Source organism: Paramisgurnus dabryanus, chromosome 5 (assembly GCF_030506205.2).
Source record: "Paramisgurnus dabryanus chromosome 5, PD_genome_1.1, whole genome shotgun sequence".
Classification (NCBI taxonomy): Eukaryota; Metazoa; Chordata; class Actinopteri; order Cypriniformes; family Cobitidae; genus Paramisgurnus; species Paramisgurnus dabryanus.
In genome coordinates this window covers 32,848,096-32,867,005 of record NC_133341.1, presented here as the reverse complement: position 1 = coordinate 32,867,005, position 18,910 = coordinate 32,848,096, and the positions used below count along the sequence as shown (strand labels likewise).

Below are 18,910 nucleotides of genomic sequence, written 5' to 3'. Positions count from 1 at the left end.
ATACACCGATCGGTCTGCGCAGCGCGCATGAAGTATTTTTTATTCTTCAAAAGGTAAGGGTATTTATTATTAATTTTAACAAATTGCTTTAAAATTTAAATAAATAAATACATTTTACTTAATTAATTGTTTTATTGTACGCATTATATTTTTAAATTAATTTTGAAAAATAAGTATAGGCTAAGTTCATTATTTATTTTTATTATGTATTGTATAAAAACACGTGTATATGTGGGATTTTAAATTAAAATTTAAATGCAAATATTTAGTAATAAAAAAAAACCGTTACTAATAATAACTTCAACAAATCCCTGCATATCAATTTCTGTGACTGACACATATATAACTGTGTGTGAGGCTTAAACCGCCTTCAGAGGTGAAGCCAGAAACAGCTCACGACTAACCAGATAGTTTGACCAGATAGGTCGTATCAACAACACACGCGCTTGATCTTTGACCTGCAGCAGTGGAGTTGAGGTGTGTCCTCAGCCTTTTAGATACAGCATTGCGTTTTAACATCTGGAGAATAAACAGTTCTGCTGCGATGGCAAAGCCCGAGTACTCTGACACGGCGGAGCCCGATCACATAGGACAGGAATCAGAATCTGATTCGGATCCGGATGACCGTTTACCCACTGTGGACGCAGGTGTTGAATCCGGATCGGTCCGGCGGACTCAGGTGATCCACAGCGGACATTTCATGGTCTCATCTCCACACAGCGACTCAGTCAGGAGGAGAAGTGCAGCTTTTTATCATTATGAGAATATTGAGAGTGTTAATAAAGCGACCTGCCAGACGTACAGTTTCGGTTCATTGAGCTCCAGACGTCTCAACATTGACCCTTCACTTACCCGGCTGTTTGAATGCATGACACTGGCATACAGGTAAACATTCATCCCTTACAGTCAATATAGTGTGGGAAACTATTCTAACTTCTGGGTAACTTTATTATTAGCTACACTGCTATTTTTGTTGTTGTAGAAATTACAGTATTACTGCCAGCTGTTTGCCAGTAACTTACTGTAGATTTAAATGTATGTTGTTTATTGGCTACAGATTGTTCGAAGTTAAATAAACATACAAGTCTTTATCTTTACAGAATAAAACTAAAATAAGAGCATCATGCAAAGCATTCTGGGAAACAAAATCTGAAGGAAAAAACTGAAAAAAGGTTGATGAGGATTTCTGGTTCAAAGAATGCTTTGCATGATGCTTATTTTATTCTTTAAATATAAAGACTTGTTAATGTTTAATGTTCATTTAACTTTGAACAAACTGTTGACAGTAAATAACATCAATTTATATCTACAGTAAGTTACTGTAACAGCTGCATAGCTACAGCAAAAAGTTTTACAGTGTACTTTACCAATTTTGTTCATTAACAGACAATTACAATAAGGAAAAACGTAATATAAAGTAAAATAACAGTCCAAACGAACAAAGCAAAGCTTTAAGGAAGATGAAAATAAAACACAGGCAAAAATAATTAAATACATAAAATAAACAAAAAGTTAAAATAAAAACGTCAGTGTCCTCTAAAGTTTAAAGTCCTTCAACAGGTTAAAAAACATTCCACTTTTAAATTGTACTTTACTTAAAGATGTACAATAAATCCCTTTTTTTTTTACAGAAAACATTAGCTTTACTTTCATATATTCACATTTATGAATGTAACATTTTTCCATAGAAATTGAATTTATTTATCTTCTATTAGTGTGCCAAAATTATATAATAGATAATATAAATTATATAATAATTTTAAAGAAGTAAGATATCAGAACAATTGTAACTTTAAGCCACTCATACCAGACCAGTCAAAAAACAAATGTACTGTTTTATTTGAAAGTGCACTTCATTACTTTACAAATGTACAAATCAAATCTGTTCAACTTTTACCTGGTCAACATCTGTCTGGAATATATGTGCATTTTTGTTTTACCACATTTTGCATTTGCTCCTATAAAGCTTTTGTTGATGTCAATGCAATTGTATTTATATTTATTTTAAAGCATTGGTAAGCCTGCACCTCTTAAAAGGGTTCTTGACCACGATTCTTGACATTTGTTGAAAGCACATGAATGCTGTAATGTTTGATAATGTGAAAGTCATTATAAGGTGCTATCTTAAAAAGAAACAGTCGCTTTCAGCATTCAGAGCTTGTTTTCGAAACAGCTGTGAAATCTGGACTTTGACAGGAGTTGGACGGCAGACAGGGTGAGAGTTACAGAGTAACTGGGCTTAGAGTAACTTCAAATAACAATCGTACTTTTTTAACCCATGATATTACAACACAGAAAGCAGGGTCATTTTCAGACATTTAACCTCTTACCAATAAATTCTGTGTTTATGAATGTTGCATTTATTATATCAGTATCCTATATTGACCCTTTAAACCAACATGTCCTGTTTGAAAATACAGCCACCGTCACAGCCCTAGCTGTAACCATTGACTTCCATAGTAGGAAAAACAAATAAAATGGAATTCAATGGGTACCCTCAACTGTTTATGATAACCACCATTTATCAAAATATCTTCTTTATCATTTATAACAATACTTACATCTGTTTTTATTTATAGAGGTGATCTGTTAACTCTTCGATATAGTGCCTGATAAAGACCTAAAGAAGGTCGAAATGTTGCACTGTTAAATTATATTTTGGAGCATTTTAATCAGTGTGCTGGCTTCTTTGTTGATTTCTCTCGAATATTTTTTGGATCAGCAAAAAATGGAAATAAAAAAAACAAATCCAGAAATTATAAGCATAAGGAAATAAAAAAGAACAAAAGTTACAGATAAAGTATAGTAAGATTCAAATGAATAATAACAGTGTTCTTCATTGTTTAAATGAAATATAATTCATCTTTTTATAGATGCAGAAGTGATTTTTCTTTTGTTTTTCTGTTGTTTGATTAACATAATACAAACATACCTGTAAGCAGATTTCTTAAGGGTACTGCCACTTTAAGACCGGATAAGCAAGGATCCATACTGTATACTGATACACATCTGATTTCTTTCTGAACTGTTTGCGTTCACTTTAAGACATAACTGACTGATTTTATGAGATTACGTGCCAAGACTGTTTTTTTAGATCATTTAGATTGTATGTGGCCTGTCGAGAGATTCTGTGTTTGAAATGCGCATCTCCGTTTGTGCACTTATGAGTGTTTGTCTATTTGAGTGTGTGTGCGCACAGAAAACAGCTCACTTAAACATCTTCTTGCCTTCAAATTGTTTAAATTTGCTTAATTGTTAACATTTGCAAGGTTTAAAAAACACATGCAAATTATAAACTTTCTATATAAATGGTTATTTATTTCTGAATGATGCATATTTGATCGATTATTATTAAAGGGGACATATCACTTTTTCCATGTTTAAGAGCTATAATTGGGTCCCCAGTGCTTCTAACAACCTAGAAAATGTGAAAAAGATCAACCCAGTGACTTGGTAAACCATTCTCTGCAAGCATGTGAAAAAAAGGTCATTGAAATTTAGCTCTCCTTGTGATGTCAGAAGGGGATCTTATTATAATAATACCGCCCCTTAATCGGCACTATCCGATCACGGCACGGCCATTAAGTGCAGATATCAGCTCATTTGCATTTAAAAGGACACACACAAAATGGCTAATTTTTGCTCACACCTACAAAGTGTCAATTTTAACATGTAAGGGATAATCCACGGCTAGGCATGCATTAAAGGGTTTTAATGCACGACGTAGAGGCGAAGAACCACCCGACTCGTAGCGGACCCTTTAATGCATGGCTAGCTGTGGATTATCCCGCTTATACCTTGGTTATTTGCCAAGTTAAAGCTGAAATTAAAGCTAATTTTTTTTTGTTAAAGCAAATTTTTTTAACAGAAGGGTAAAAATGACGGTGATTTTCTTAAGTTAAGGCTCGCACTCCGTCCGCTTTAAATAAAGTAGTGCCATTGTATTGCTTTTATTTAAATGAATTACCACATTTATTTAAATTCATTATTAAAAAAGAGAGACAGAGAACTGAAAGAGAAGGATGAGAGAGAGAGAGATGCGTGCACGAGTTACCTGTGGCTGTGTGCATCTCTTCTTTAAAGTCTTTTGTTGCTTAAGCATATAGCTAACTTAAAGATTCTTTAATTGATTTATTAAAATAATTTATAAATGACAGGCAACACTGACAGTGATTGAACTAATCATGTCATTTATTTATTTATGTAAAGTGTGAAATAAAACCAGCGCACTTTAAAGAGAGACGCACTTAAGTCTCGCTCGCTCACTCTCTCTCTCGCTCTCCCTGCAAGTGTAACTGTGTTACTATGGTTACCAATGTTTATAGTAGCGGATTAATTTCAAACGGTAATCAAACTGACTGGAACTACCTGTGCATTAAACGGTTTTAATGCACACCTTCCAGCCAATCAGAATCGAGTATTTAAACAGACCATGGTATAAGTTATAATAAATTATATATATGGTATTTTGTGTGTAAAACTTCACATACGTACTCTGGGGACACCAAAGATTTATTTAACATCTTTAAAAAGTCTTGTGAAATGTCCTCTTTAAAAAGATTATTATCATTTATGCATGTTTTTTTTTGCTTTTAATTTGGGTCTCTTCTGACTGGGTGGGCCAGCCGTCAATCTGATGGAACCAGTGCCACCCTGGCCCTATAGCCTCACCACTGTTATGTACCATTTATGTACAGATGTGTACAGATGAGATCATATTTTGACCATTTGTTCTGACGGTGTACTTCAGATGTGCTATCCCAGCAGTGGCATGACCAGGAAACAGAATTGTTGTTACCCTCAGGTTAATGAAGCTGAATCAGTGATGTTTTTCTGGAAACATTTCGTGCCATTTTAAACATTTCAACGATCATTCTCACTGGGTTCTTAGCAACCGAGTGAACACAACCCTCACAGTTGACTTGTCTGGTGTTTTCCGAGGTTAACTGCACCACATCAGACAGTAGATGGTGTCAAGTGTTGTCAGTATATTGGCAGATGGGCAGCTGTGTCACTGCATTAGTCTGATGAAATGATCCTGTCTGAACACACAGTCTCTCTGTCTGTCACATTACTGGAGAAGGAAAGACAGAGGAAAGGACAATTTCACAACTCTCCCGAAATATCAGTCCTAGTCTCCTCTGAGTTTTATTTAAAGGGGCCATGTTACAATACTTTTTTAAGATGTAAAATAAATCTTTGGTGTGATGTCCCCAGAGTACACATGTGAAGTTTTAGCTCAAAATACCATATGGATAATTTGTTAAAATTGCCACTTTGTAGGTGCGAGCAAACATGTGGCGTTTTGGGTGTGTCTTTTAAAATGCAAATGAGCTGATGAAATTCAAACACTGATCGCAATGGTGGTGGTTTGTTGCAATTGAAACTCAATTGTGCTGTCAATTATTCTCTCTCTCTTTTTTGCATTAAATGGCTGTGCCGTGGTTGGATAGTGCAGATTAAGGTGTGGTATTATTATAATAAGAGCTCCTTATGACATCACAAGGAGCGCACACAAGTGTAGTTTATGTAAGCTGTTTATGCATATGGTAGGCAAAAATTTGACAATTTAATAAAAAAATAATAAAATGTAAATGACATGAAACTAATCTGAACTCAATGTTTGTTTGTTTTTTACAGTGGGAAACTTGTTTCTCCCAAGTGGAAGTCTTTCAAGGGATTGCGGTTACTGTGGAGGGATAAAATTCGTCTGAATAATGGCATCTGGAGGGCTTGGTTTATTCAGTGTGAGTCTCTTGTTGTGTTGGTTTACTCTGGATTATTACTAGTATAACTCGTCTCAGGTTTGTTTTGTAAAATGTCTAATGAACAGAAGTTACATTCATCATGTGGAAAGTGTAAACCACACACAACAGCAACATTATAACCATACATTATAGTTGTGAGTTTTGCATGAGCAAGCATTGCTTATGTTTTTGTACAGAATAATGAATTCTTGTTATATCTTATACTTGTGTGGTTGTGTCAGATGTGGAGAAAAGAAAGAATCCTGTGTGTGGGTTTGTTACTCCACTGGAAGGCACGGAGGCCGATGCACACGGCAAACCTGAGGTGAGCTGATCTCAGAGATATACAACACATTATACCAGCAAACTGTTAAGGGATTATCTGTCAATGATATCTGTAATTAACCCTTCTTAAGATTGGTTTATCACAGCAGTGTTGATATGAATGTTTGACACATGTGATGTTCTCAGGCGATTGTTTTGGAGGGCAGCTACTGGAAGAGACGGATCGAGGTGGTCATCAAAGAGTATCACAAATGGAGGATTTACTATAAGAAACGAGTGAGTGAACGATATTTCATGATTCATATTGTAAATATCCAAATATAATCCTTTCAGAAAAGGGCTGTTTTAGTTTTTCTGCATCTTTATTCAAAACAAGCAGTGAAATATCACTGTAACATGAGCGTTTTATGTAAGTAATAAACTTAAGGTCTGTTTTACTGGTGATGCATTGTTATGAAATCAGAATGAGCTGTTTGTGCATGCAAAGATCATCAGAAAAGTGGGGGCAGGCGTGAGGCATTTTTGCATGCTGAAAAACAGACATGCAAAGTAAGACACATACAAAATGAATTCTTATTCATACTAATAAACCAGCTGCGAGTGACCCTGCCAGTAATATTTACCTGATAGCAATAACATGGCCAGAATAGACCAGTATAGGTTTTTCATTGACAAATGCAGATGCATATCTATATGAAATTTTGCTGAATTGACTCGATATTTACTTTGTAACACAAGTCACAAAGGTTTTGGAAATGACAGAAGGGGGAACTGATGTACTTCTTGATATATCTGAGCAAGTGATTTAAAAGCATGTTTATCTGTTGCGATGCTATTGCAAAACCTATGTGGGAACTCAAGGTTCAGTATTCAGAGAAAGGCCATTATATTCATTGACCATCATGACCTCATTAATCTAAGATGCTTCGATTCACTTTCTAATTTTAAATCTATGAAATGTAAGACATTGTTCTGTAATGTTTTCTACTAAGGCTGCTTTAAAGCATCTCTTTAATTTCTATAGGTATAAAGTTGGATTGAATCTAGAATCACAATTCATTGCATCTTAAACATTTGTTGTTGTTTTAGCTTCAGAAGAACAAAGATCTGCTGTCCATGCTACAGAAGGTAAGACACGCTAAAGTTATGAAATTTGTCCTAGTAATGCATTAATGTCTTTGTTTCTAGATCTTCCTTTTTTGCTTTCTCACTCATCTTTATCTCAGTTGTGTCTCATGGAGACCGACAGTGATCTCGGCTCTGGTAGTGATCAAGTGTCATTATTGATCGTATTTTGTTTAGTAGGTTAGGAGTTCAGTTCATGTTTGTACAATTTCTATTAATCGCTTCCTCTCTGATGTTGCATCCCTCAAAAAATGAACGGCGTAAGAAAAACGTGAGGAAACTCAAACGCGCAGATTCACGTGCGTCACGGCCCTGATATTGGTGAGAAAGTGAACCATTTTATGCATTCGACGACAAAACGTGTTAATCTTCCCTTCTGTTCCATCAGATGGTCAAATAAATGCACATTCAGCCTGACTTTAATGCTGTTTAATCAAATCTGACCCACATACTGAAAGATGTGAAGCTGCAGCTTATTTAGTTTTTGTTAAAATGCTGTTTTACACCCCTGAGGTGTTGTGGATATGCATTTTACTGTACTGGTACTATGGTACAAGGCTGGTAGCAGATAGCAATAGGAATTTATATGCAGTTCAGTTCCACAGCATCAGCTTTGTACTTTAGATTTTATTGTTCAGTTTGGGGGGAAATGCATTTAATTTACAATTCATTCATTTTAAATGAATTTTGTTATTTAAAAAAAAATTTTTTTTAAAGAAATTTAAGGGATCAGAAAGATACAAAGCAGCTAAACGCCACCTCTGTCAAAAATGAGATCATGATATTGGCCGAATGCTCTCTGCATATATTAAACATTCATCAAATTTTTTAAAATACTTCAAATTTTGTATATTAAGGATTGTTTTCTAGGACTACTGATGGAAAGTAGCTTAATGCTAAATCTGGTGCAGCCATCTTTTTAATATAACTTCACATGATAAATAAACAAACAAACAAACAAACAAACAAATCTGATTAATCCCAGCCTCAGGCCATTCATTACAGAATCCATTAAACGCCACATGATTTTTCAGCAAAGTCCTCTAAGTGCATTAAAGACGAATTGGTTGAATGATGAGTGCACGTTTATCGGATTTCAGTTTTCGAGCTGAGATAGATTTTTACCCGGTTTAGCAAATATATTAGGATATTGAAAGGAGTGGACAGTGACTGGAGAGAGATAGATTGGGAAATAAGGCTGCAATGATTTCTTGAGTAACTTGAGTAATTTGAATGCAAAAAAATCAATTTATTAAAATTATTCCAGAGCTGTTATTTAAGTTGATTTTATAAAAGCATAGGCCCTAGAAATCAGTCGGCTATCCTATACAGCAAAATGCCAAAATAAAAGTCTTTCTGTAACTTAAACATCTGAATGAAAAACACTAATAATTACTAAAGTAAACTATTAAAATCTAGTGTTCTGTGGGATTAGCATATTACTACTAAAAGAAAAATTAAATATTGCTTAAAAAATATACTTAAAAAATGTAAATATATTTTAAATAGTTAATTATGAATTATATATATATATATATATATATATATATATATATATATATAAACAGTAAACATTTTAATATTTATATATTTATACATTAAAGATTGTTCTGTATTAAAGAAAATATATTTTTTACCCGACTACTCGATTAATTGATGAAATAATCAGTGGAATACTCGATTACTAAAATAATCGATGGCTCCAGCCCTATTGGGAAACGACCGTAGATTTAGTGGAGGGCAACGATTAATTGCGATTAATCGCATAATTTTTTTTTTCATTTAAACACAATACATTTCACAAATACATTTCAGAATTGTTTATTTATATATAACATTTTACATTTATATATAATATAGAATATTTAAAAATTTAAATAAATATGATACACATGTAAATACACATGTAAATGTTTCTTAAATACATAGCCTACATAAATGTATGTGTATTTATATACCGTATGCATAATAATAACACACAGCACACATTTATCATGCAAAAACTCACTTTCATTTTGTATTAATCGTTGCCCAGCACTAAGTAGATCACATTCAAACTTAGGTTCCTTGTGAGTACTTGGACCTGAATGCAACCATAATGTGCAGCCACTTGCTTCAGTTTCATAATTTTAACAGTCTGATTTCCATCATTTGTAATGTTTTAGTGATTTTGCACTTGTTTACTTTGTCTTGTCCAAAGATGTGGATTTTTTGCATGCACTTAGAGGGTTTTGTATAATAACCTTTTTATTGCCATTAAAGTGTAAATACTAAACATAAACATAAGATTCTGATAAAAATGCTCATTTATAAGAAAATGTGTCAAACACACTTAGAGGGTTTTGCATATAAACTCATCATATCTTATTTCTCCCAAATAATTTACTGGTTTGTTGGCTGGTTTTAGAGCCATCTAGAGACCATCTAAAACCACTTTAACCCAACGAAGGACACCCTATGAAAAGACATTGTTTTGAAGCATTCAGTGCAATAAACTGTCATTATGATATAACCATTTAGGAGACTACTTTGATGCTGTTCGGGTACATATGGAAAGTAAGTTTGCTTGTTGATGTAGACTCACTGTACAGTATAATCCAGATGCAGGGATGCTCCTGTTAACCCTGTAGGGGTTTGACATTAGGGTGCAGTGTGTCAGTGTACCAGTAGGAGGCGATGGGTTTTGCTCTCGGATTCCACACGTGAGGGTGACAGCAGGAACTGGGTCAGGAACAAAGGAGCCGTCCGCCTCGCTGATACGGCCTGGATAAAGAGAGAAATGAAAACATAATGGATCGGGTTAGGGTTTTACCCATTTCCGTTAAACTGCTGTCATTAAGAGCTCGCACGTAAGCACGGAGACCCACATACACACACAGGACTCATTTCTGTTCACAAACACACCACACAACCAATGCTATAATTTGACACTCTTTGTGTGTAAGAAAAAAGAAAGAAATTTTGAACGTAGGCAGTCTTCAGGAAAGACGTAAACATTACCACTTGTGTGATTCTGGGTATCCCTATAAATATGAGAAGGTTTAGTCCTAGACTAGAGAAACCAACAACACTGGAGCTTTCCAGGTATAACAGAGACAGAAGCTGTGAGTAGAACGTCAATGTGTTTACATTTTTTTTTTCAGCTATTGCTATTTCATGCATTCCAACTTATTTACACTTTTTTAAAGTTAGTTTCTCAGGCTAAACATAGGCAAAGTTCAAAAAGCAGGTGGATATATAACCGAGTATTTCTGTTCGTCAGGGTTTGTACAAGTTTCGAAAAGTTTGAATGAGATTGACAGTCTAAAGGTACTGTATGTTCACTTGACTAACCTAAAGTATTAAACTGGAACTCATCCCTCAGCGTTTGATCTATAGACATGAATGAGATTGACAGTCTTGTTCAAGAGGGGGGTGCTGTTCATTTCTAAGAATTGAGACAGATTTGAGGGTGGACTCATTTAAGCATGTAGACAATAAAGTGACAATGCAATACAAACTTCAGCATCAACATCCATAAAACTTTGCTCTTTCAACACTTTTGTTGCCCTCCATAGGGGCCTGTCTGCAGAGTGGGGCTGGAAAAATGGACCAATCAGATTTATCCAGAGCCTGAGACTACATCGGAGGAAGTGCACATGTTCGACTTGGACTGCTTTCTGTCGGACATCTCGGACACCTTGTTTACTATGACCCAGAAGCCCAACCTGTGGAGCGAAGATCGCCAAAACAGTCAGTACTGCGCAAGAAATCCTCAGAGAAATATTTCACTACACAATTTTTTTCCTATTGTTAACTTATCCTCATGTCCTGTCCGCCCAGTGTGCTGTAAAGTTTAATGAATCAGTGATTTGAGAAGTGAAGAGTTTAGTAGTCATGTGACACCACCACACCCAAAAACAAGGAACTTTAAATAACACACATTTGTGATTTGTATATGTTTTATTTTTGTACAAATTAAAGCTTACACCAGTAATGCAGATATGATTCAGCCTGGCCTGACACCTTTACAGCCCAGTCTAGATGATCTGATGGATATACCAGGTGAGTCTTCATCACACTGTTATTCCTCTTCTTCGCTGTTCATTTGATAGACTGTGGATCTACTCCTCATTCATCTCAGCTGTGCTTGATATTCAATTTGTCTTACGTTTCTCTTATGTTACTTTATATCTGTTTTTAGGATGCAACAGCATTTATAAATTAAATATTATTATTAAATGTATAATTTACATTTATGGGGTGGTTTCCCGGACAGGGATTAGCTTAAGCCAGGACTAGACCTTAGTTTAATTAGGAAATATAACTAGTTTTATCAAACACGCCTCACTAAAAACATTAATTGTGTGCATTTTGAGGCAAAACAAAGGGCACTGATGTTTTTTAAGATATGTCAGTGCAAGTTGTTTTCAGTTTGGACCGCTCTTTCATTTATTTTAGTCTTGCACTAGTCTAATCCCTGTCCAGAAAACCCGGTAGCCTCGCATCCGATTTGGCCCGCTGCTACATTTATTTTCATTTGTTGACTGACGATGACACCAAGGTAAACGCTAAAATGTGCATTCAAAATTGATTAACAGGTCTGTCTCAACGAAAATGTACCTACCGCCAGCCACACGATGTTGCAAACGCTCTCGGCAAACAGAGAAGGGGTTGGATAAGCACTCGATACACACACTTTTAGGGTTTTCGGATTTAGGTGGACCTGTGAAGACCTCTAGGTTGGACATAAAAGTGTGTTGTCAGTGTGTGAACAAAATAACCCTATGGAAAAAATCCATGTAGTCCAAAATCCAAAAATATGTAGTTTAAGTGTGATTTTAGCATATGATTTTAGAGATATCTGTCTTTACTCATTCCAGTAGATTGGACTTTAATCTTGCGTTGCAAACATGGTCGCCTAGTCAAGCAAGTTCCCTATAGGGGGTTTGTTGTAATGCACTGTATCGTCTCTTTGTCAAACGATAAATCACAATCAATAGCATAAATAAGTAAAGTCTCTTTGGATAAAGCCGAATGCATAAATGTAAAAGTGATTTGATCTGATGTTTGAATTGTCTTAATGGGTGTGGTAACAGTTGATGTAAATGTATCATAGTCAGGATTAACCCACGCTTATTTTTTACAGATATTTTCCTGAGTTACCGTGCACAGCCGCTCGAGCAGATGTCTTATTCTGACTGTGGCTACTTTGAGAGCTCATCCACTGGAGCGTTTACATTAAACTCTGCTGCTTCTGTGACAAATCCACTCACACACACACAGGTACCACACACATACACACTATATTTTATTACTTTTTTGGTTTTGTATTTGGTTGAAATTGATCTGAAATTGGTTTGAGGCCAGATGGAAAGCTCTTGTTTACACTTTTCATTTTAGCCCACTCTATCAGCTGAAAGTTTAACTGAATCCTCCTCATCTGTACATCTACCTGGACACAGTTACCCCCGCCAATCCATAACCCCTAACATGACCTTTAACCCTAGTGGTGACACTTCAGAACCCAAATTCAAAGGTCAATCAGAATATATCAGTGAATTTCACCACTCTCTGAACCTCCCGACATCATACAGACATCACGTGTCTTTCAACGCTCACTCTCCTGCTATGGGAATCACGGAGATGCCGGGTGGCGTGACACCGGAAAGCCCTTACCAATACCATACGGCCTGCCTCAAACAAAGACATCCATCTAGCCAATCACGGAGCAGCGAGGCCGCCACATCTACGGTCATTACTCACACGGGCTCTGCCGTGCCTGGCCCGCCATCTGACGGGTCTCAGGGACACGGGTATTCGGATGAAATGTTTCCTCCTGTGACGTGCATGTCTGTTGGGTACCAGCACACGACGGCGAGCCCGTCTGTCTCCTCGCTCGGTCTCTCTCACTGCTTCTCTGTGCCGCAGCGGGTGGGCATGGCAACGGGAACGGTGAAGCACAAGCAGAAAATGGGAGAAACCCAAATGGGCCCCAGGGCTACAGCTCCGCCCACTCAGACAAGCTGTCTGGCCAATCTGCTTTCATCAAAATCTCAGCGTATGTAGATGCTGTTTATTCTTTTAATTTTATAACTAATGTTGGATTGTCTCTATAACGTCACATTTAATGATCTATAACAAGTCATTGCAGTCTGAAATTTCAGAAAATTTGATGTTTACGGTGTGATAAAGATGCAAACATTTATATAATTTCCAGATATTGCCAAGGTTTAAATGTGTAATAATTTTTTATTGTTCTGTCTGTAGGAAAACCATCAGTGAGTTTTGATCATTCAGGTTTGTCAACATCAGCAATCTCTCATGTAAGTGTCAGTGGGTTTACATGTTTTTCTATGAATACTGTATTATTCCTAACATCTTAAAAACTGTTTAATAATATTACAGCAATGATAATATGTTCTTACATGAAAAGGGCTGTCAAATGATAAATCACAATTAATAGCATAAATAAAAGTTTGTGTTTGCATAATATATGTGTGTATAATTATTGTATATGTAACGTGTGGACAAAGATGGCGGATCCAAACATATATATATATATATATATATATATATATATATATATATATATATATATATATATATATATATATATATATATATATATATATATATATATATATATATATATATATATATATATATATATACATATTTATATTCATACATATATTTTTCATTCTGATATCTATTTCCACATTATTAACATAAACCCAAAACTGAGCTGTCATTTAATGTACCTTACATTTTTCTGTATACTTTCTTTTCAATAACAGCTGACCAGCAGTGGTCGTGGGGTGTCACAGATTTCCCACAGTTCCTCTTGGGCCTCAACAAGAATCCCACCAATGGCATCATTACAATGTCAGACGGCAATGTCAGGCCACGCCCATAGCAGCACCATTTCCTCTCTCCTCACACAACAAACACAGCTTCTCACACCGAAAACAGAGAAACTCTCACCTGTACAGATGCCCCCTACAGACAGGAGCAGTTTAACAGGTGCACATCATACATTACTGTATATTCACAACCACGTGATTTCACGGATAAAAAGCCTGTTTGAAAGTAATGGAACGTAATGAAATCTATTTTCAGTTAGTTTTTCAGGAAATGTGGGACCGACATCTCCTACAAATCCCCCGGAGAAAAGCCAGGATGCACACTTCTTATCCGGACACACACACGGGGAGCCCGCAAGAGTAAAGCACAAATATTAACGTGTTTTTGAACACATTTATACCACCAACACTGTCCAGAAAACATATTTCATTTATAAACACACGGTGTATGTTGTCCAGCAGACAGACACGCGGCGCATCACGCACATTTCCGCTGAACAGAAGAGACGCTTTAACATCAAACTTGGCTTTGACACGCTACACAGCCTGGTGACCACCCTCAGCTCACAGCCTAGTGTAAAGGTACAGTAACACATACGGTAACACACACGGTAACACGTACAGTAACACATATGGTAACAAACACGGTAACATACACAGTAACACGTACGGTAACATGTAGAGTAGCATGTACAGTAACACAAATGTAACATGAACAGTAACACATATGGTAACATGTACACTTACATGTACGGTAACACGTTCAATAACATGGACAGTAACACCTACGGAAACATGTACAGTAACACATATGGTAACACGTACAGTAACACGTACGGTAACATGTAGAGTAGCATGTACAGTAACACAAATGTAATATGAACAGTAACATATCGTAACACATGCTGTAACACCTACATGTACAGTAACATATGGTAACACATACAGCAACATGTGCAGTAACATGTACAGTAACACAAATGTAACATGAACAGTAACACATACGGTAACACGTACACTAACATAGAAAGTAACATGTACGGTAACATGTACAGTAACACATATGGTAACACATACAATAACATGTACAGTAACACGTACAGTAACATGTGCAGTAACATGTACAGTAACACAAATGTAACATGAACAGTAACACATATGGTAACACGTACACTAACATGGACAGTAACATGTACGGTAACATGTACAGTAACACATATGGTAACACATACAATAACATGTACAGTAACACATACAGTAACATGTAGAGTAGCATGTACAGTAACATGAACAGTAACATATCGTAACACATGCTGTAACACGTACATGTACAGTAACACATATGGTAACACATTCAGCAACATGTGCAGTAACATGTACAGTAACACAAATGTAACATGAACAGTAACACATATGGTAACACGTACACTAACATGTACGGTAACACGTTCAATAACATGGACAGTAACATGTACGGTAACATGTACAGTAACACATATGGTAACACATACAATAACATGTACAGTAACACGTACAGTAACATGTAGAGTAGCATTTACAGTAACACAAATGTAATATGAACAGTAACATATCGTAACACATGCTGTAACACGTACATGTACAGTAACATATGGTAACACATACAGCAACATGTGCAGTAACATGTACAGTAACATACACGGTAACACATACAGTAACACATACGTAACATAAACTGTAACATACACAGTAACACGTATGGTAACACATACAATAACATGTACAGTAACACGTACGGTAATATGTAGAGTAGCATGTACAGTAACACATACGGTAACATGTACAGTAGCACATATGTGGGTTGTGTATCTATGTTCTGTCTATTTTAGATCAGTAAGGCCACTACGCTTCAGAAGACAGCAGAGTACATCAGTAAGATGCAGCAGGAGCGAGCTCAACTCCACGAGGAGGCTCAGAGACTTCGAGATGAGATCCTTACGCTCAACTCCAGCATCAAGTCAGTCATCGTTCTGAGATTCAAACTTCTGTCATCGTCTTCCTCATGAACGTATTTCATGTATGTGTGATCTGTTCCTTTAATGATATCATTATATGTGTGTCTAGCGTGTATCAACAGCAGCTCCCTGCGACCGGCGTCCCAATAACACGTCAGCGTTTTGATCTCATGAGAGAGAAGTTCAGAGAGTATGTCAGGGTCCAGACTCTTCAAGACTGGAAGTTCTGGATTGTATCCTTTAATGCACAACTGTTTAACCTTATTTACCATAGCTCAAGATGCTGGTGACCTGGTGACTTTCCTTAACTGAAGCTTCTTTCAGTTCAGTATCATCATCGAACCTCTGTTTGAGTCTTTTAATGGGATGGTGTCTACAGCCAGTGTAGAAGATCTGTGTCGTACCACATTGTCATGGATGGACCAGCATTGCTCTCTGCCTGCACTTAGACCCAGTGAGTCGCTCACATCTGTCCATTTTTTACATTTCTGTCCCGCAGACCATGCGTTGGTCAGTGCACACAGTTGCAATTTCTTTTTAACATTCGATTTTGAGCACTAATTTAAAAATCAACTCGTTTTAGCAATATTAAAGACAAAGATGTATATTCCTGTAGCTCAGCTGGTAAAGCATTTGCACAAGCAGGGCAAAAATTGTGGGTTTGATTCCTAGGGAACACAAAAACTACAGAAATATGTATACCTTAAATGCAAACTCGAAATTGTGTATTTCTGGCCACTTTTCCTGTTGTAATCTGCATGTTTTTAGAGTTGACTCTAGTTTAGCTGCTTTATTGCACTGGTCTGTAATTCAGTCTGACATTTTACAGATGTTTTACTAAAAAAAAATTCTCTTTGTCTAGCTGTTTTAAGTTCACTTCGTCTGCTGTGCACCTCCACATCAATACTCTCTGATCCCAGTCTGGTTCCTGAACAAGCCATCAAAGCCGTCAAACACGGACATTCCTCCCACAGCTACAACCAATGACAACATAGTCTTTCAATACTGTAGCCAATCAGATCTGTCCTATTTGCAGCTAATGTCAACATAAAACCAATGATATTGGCTGTGTCTCAATCTGTTCCCTAGCTCCCATGGTGAATCAGTATATGGTGTATGCAGGTTTGGGCACTGGTAAGGACAATTGTTCACTTCACATTGTGACACCGTTCACTTATTTTCCTGTGACGTGGCTGCTTAAGCGTGTTGTGATCATTCACAGCTTTTATTCATCAACAACCGGCAAACCAACATCTTAATTTTTAATCACGTTTTAAAGTATATTGTAAAAAACGCTATATCCGTGCATAAACTTGGAGGAATATTAGGTTTAACTGTTAAGTAGACTGTGGTCCCTTCCTGTCTAGTGATGTGTGTTTATATTAAAACTAAAACAAGCGTTTGTCTTTATAAGTTCTGTCACATTTCATGAAGTTTATTGAGTTGACTTTTGAGTCGAGTCTGATTCAATTTTCGACTGGAGAGCTTCAGGAAAGGTCACGTGATTTCCATAAGGGAACATAGGGACCATCAATGCTCACTGGCTTTTGTGTTGCATTATGGGAATTTTTAGAGAATAAAAATTCCAGTGCACTAGAATGATTTTGCAACTGATACAGCTCTTAAAATGTCCGACTCCCTGATCTGTGCCCTGACTAGTGAACAAGGGAGCTGATTGCGTTACTAATGACAATGTTGTTTCTCACTAATGTAGCTACAACCAATAAGAATGTACTTGCTCAAATCTGCAGCCATTTTAATCATTAATTTAGCAATAGTCAACAGAACATTGTATGGGTCAAAATTATATATTTTTTTATAACAAAATCTTTAGGATATGAAGTAAATAAAGATATTTTGTAAATTCCCTACCATAAATATATCAAAAATGTATGTGTTATTAAGGACTTCATTTGGACAATATTCTGATTTTTTTGCACCCTAAGATATAGTTGTATTTCAGTCAAATATTGTTCTATTCTAACAAACCATGCATCAATGGAAAGCTTATTTATAAAAAAAACCTTATGACTGGTTTTGTGGTCCAGGATCACAAATGTGAATAAAACTTCTTTAGAAATGAATTTTATATCAGATTGTTGGAAAGATACTTTGAACCTGCTGATATAAGTGATGTGCATGAATGATATGATGTGTCATAGCTGATTTAATCTCTTCTACAGTTACAACTAGAGACACTTCATTCTTTTCAACTGTTTTGGATTAGTAATTTGTTTGATTTGATTGTTTTATACTTGTTTTATTTATATACTTGTCACTGGCCCATGAGCACCACAGCTCAATTTATTAAAGGACAGCCTTTGGTTTAATTTTACGTAATTCAGTTTATCAAAGGCAATAGTTTAGTTCACTTTACCTTTGCATAACTGCTTTACTGTTTATTCCACAGCATGTGTTTTAACCAGAAGCTCTGATTTCTCTTATTTTGGGAATGCAGTATCGTTCAAAAGTTTAGGTTCATTTACTCATACTTTATTCATACACTTTTCCAAAATTTGGATTCTCATCAAAATTATTTAATAACAAAAATCTTGTAACTTAAAAAACTAAAAATGAATCTTATTTTTTAGCACCATCAGTTTAGTCACCCAGCTTTTGAGGTCTCATGCTGAGATGATTTTTAAACATCATTAAAGGACTTCACATCTATTCTAGGCTTTGAAGTCATCCATTTCAACATGTTTAAATACAATTAATAGAAGAAATGAATTATGCCACAATTATATCTTGTCTACAAAACTAATTATAGATATGCAAGCATATGCATTAAGATTAAAAGATTTTTAAAATCATGAAAAACATTTCCCTCAAGAGACCCTAAACTTTTGCATGTTAGGTTATTGTTTCATAATTCCTAGGAAAAGGTCAGTAGATGTTAGACTGAGACATCACC

The 18,910-nt window shown here is 36.0% G+C and overlaps 1 protein-coding gene across 2 annotated transcripts; it reads left to right on the top strand.

Annotated features, from left to right (window-relative positions):
- The first annotated feature begins 351 nt into the window (after positions 1-351).
- On the top strand, positions 352-18,367 carry mlxipl (MLX interacting protein like). 2 transcript variants are annotated; one of them, XM_065251145.2, is made up of 17 exons: positions 352-885; positions 5,641-5,747; positions 5,990-6,072; positions 6,219-6,308; positions 7,122-7,160; positions 10,715-10,889; positions 11,121-11,201; positions 12,286-12,422; positions 12,540-13,197; positions 13,407-13,462; positions 13,937-14,162; positions 14,259-14,362; positions 14,465-14,584; positions 15,871-15,998; positions 16,106-16,229; positions 16,321-16,450; positions 16,859-18,367. In XM_065251145.2, the coding sequence occupies exons 1-17, from the start codon at positions 545-547 to the stop codon at positions 16,981-16,983; spliced, it is 2,724 nt and encodes a 907-aa protein (XP_065107217.1). In that variant the 5' UTR covers positions 352-544; the 3' UTR covers positions 16,984-18,367. The 2 variants fall into 2 exon arrangements, with proteins under 2 accessions (XP_065107217.1, XP_065107216.1); XM_065251144.2 differs by having other exon boundaries at positions 14,462-14,584.
- The last annotated feature ends 543 nt before the right edge of the window (positions 18,368-18,910 follow it).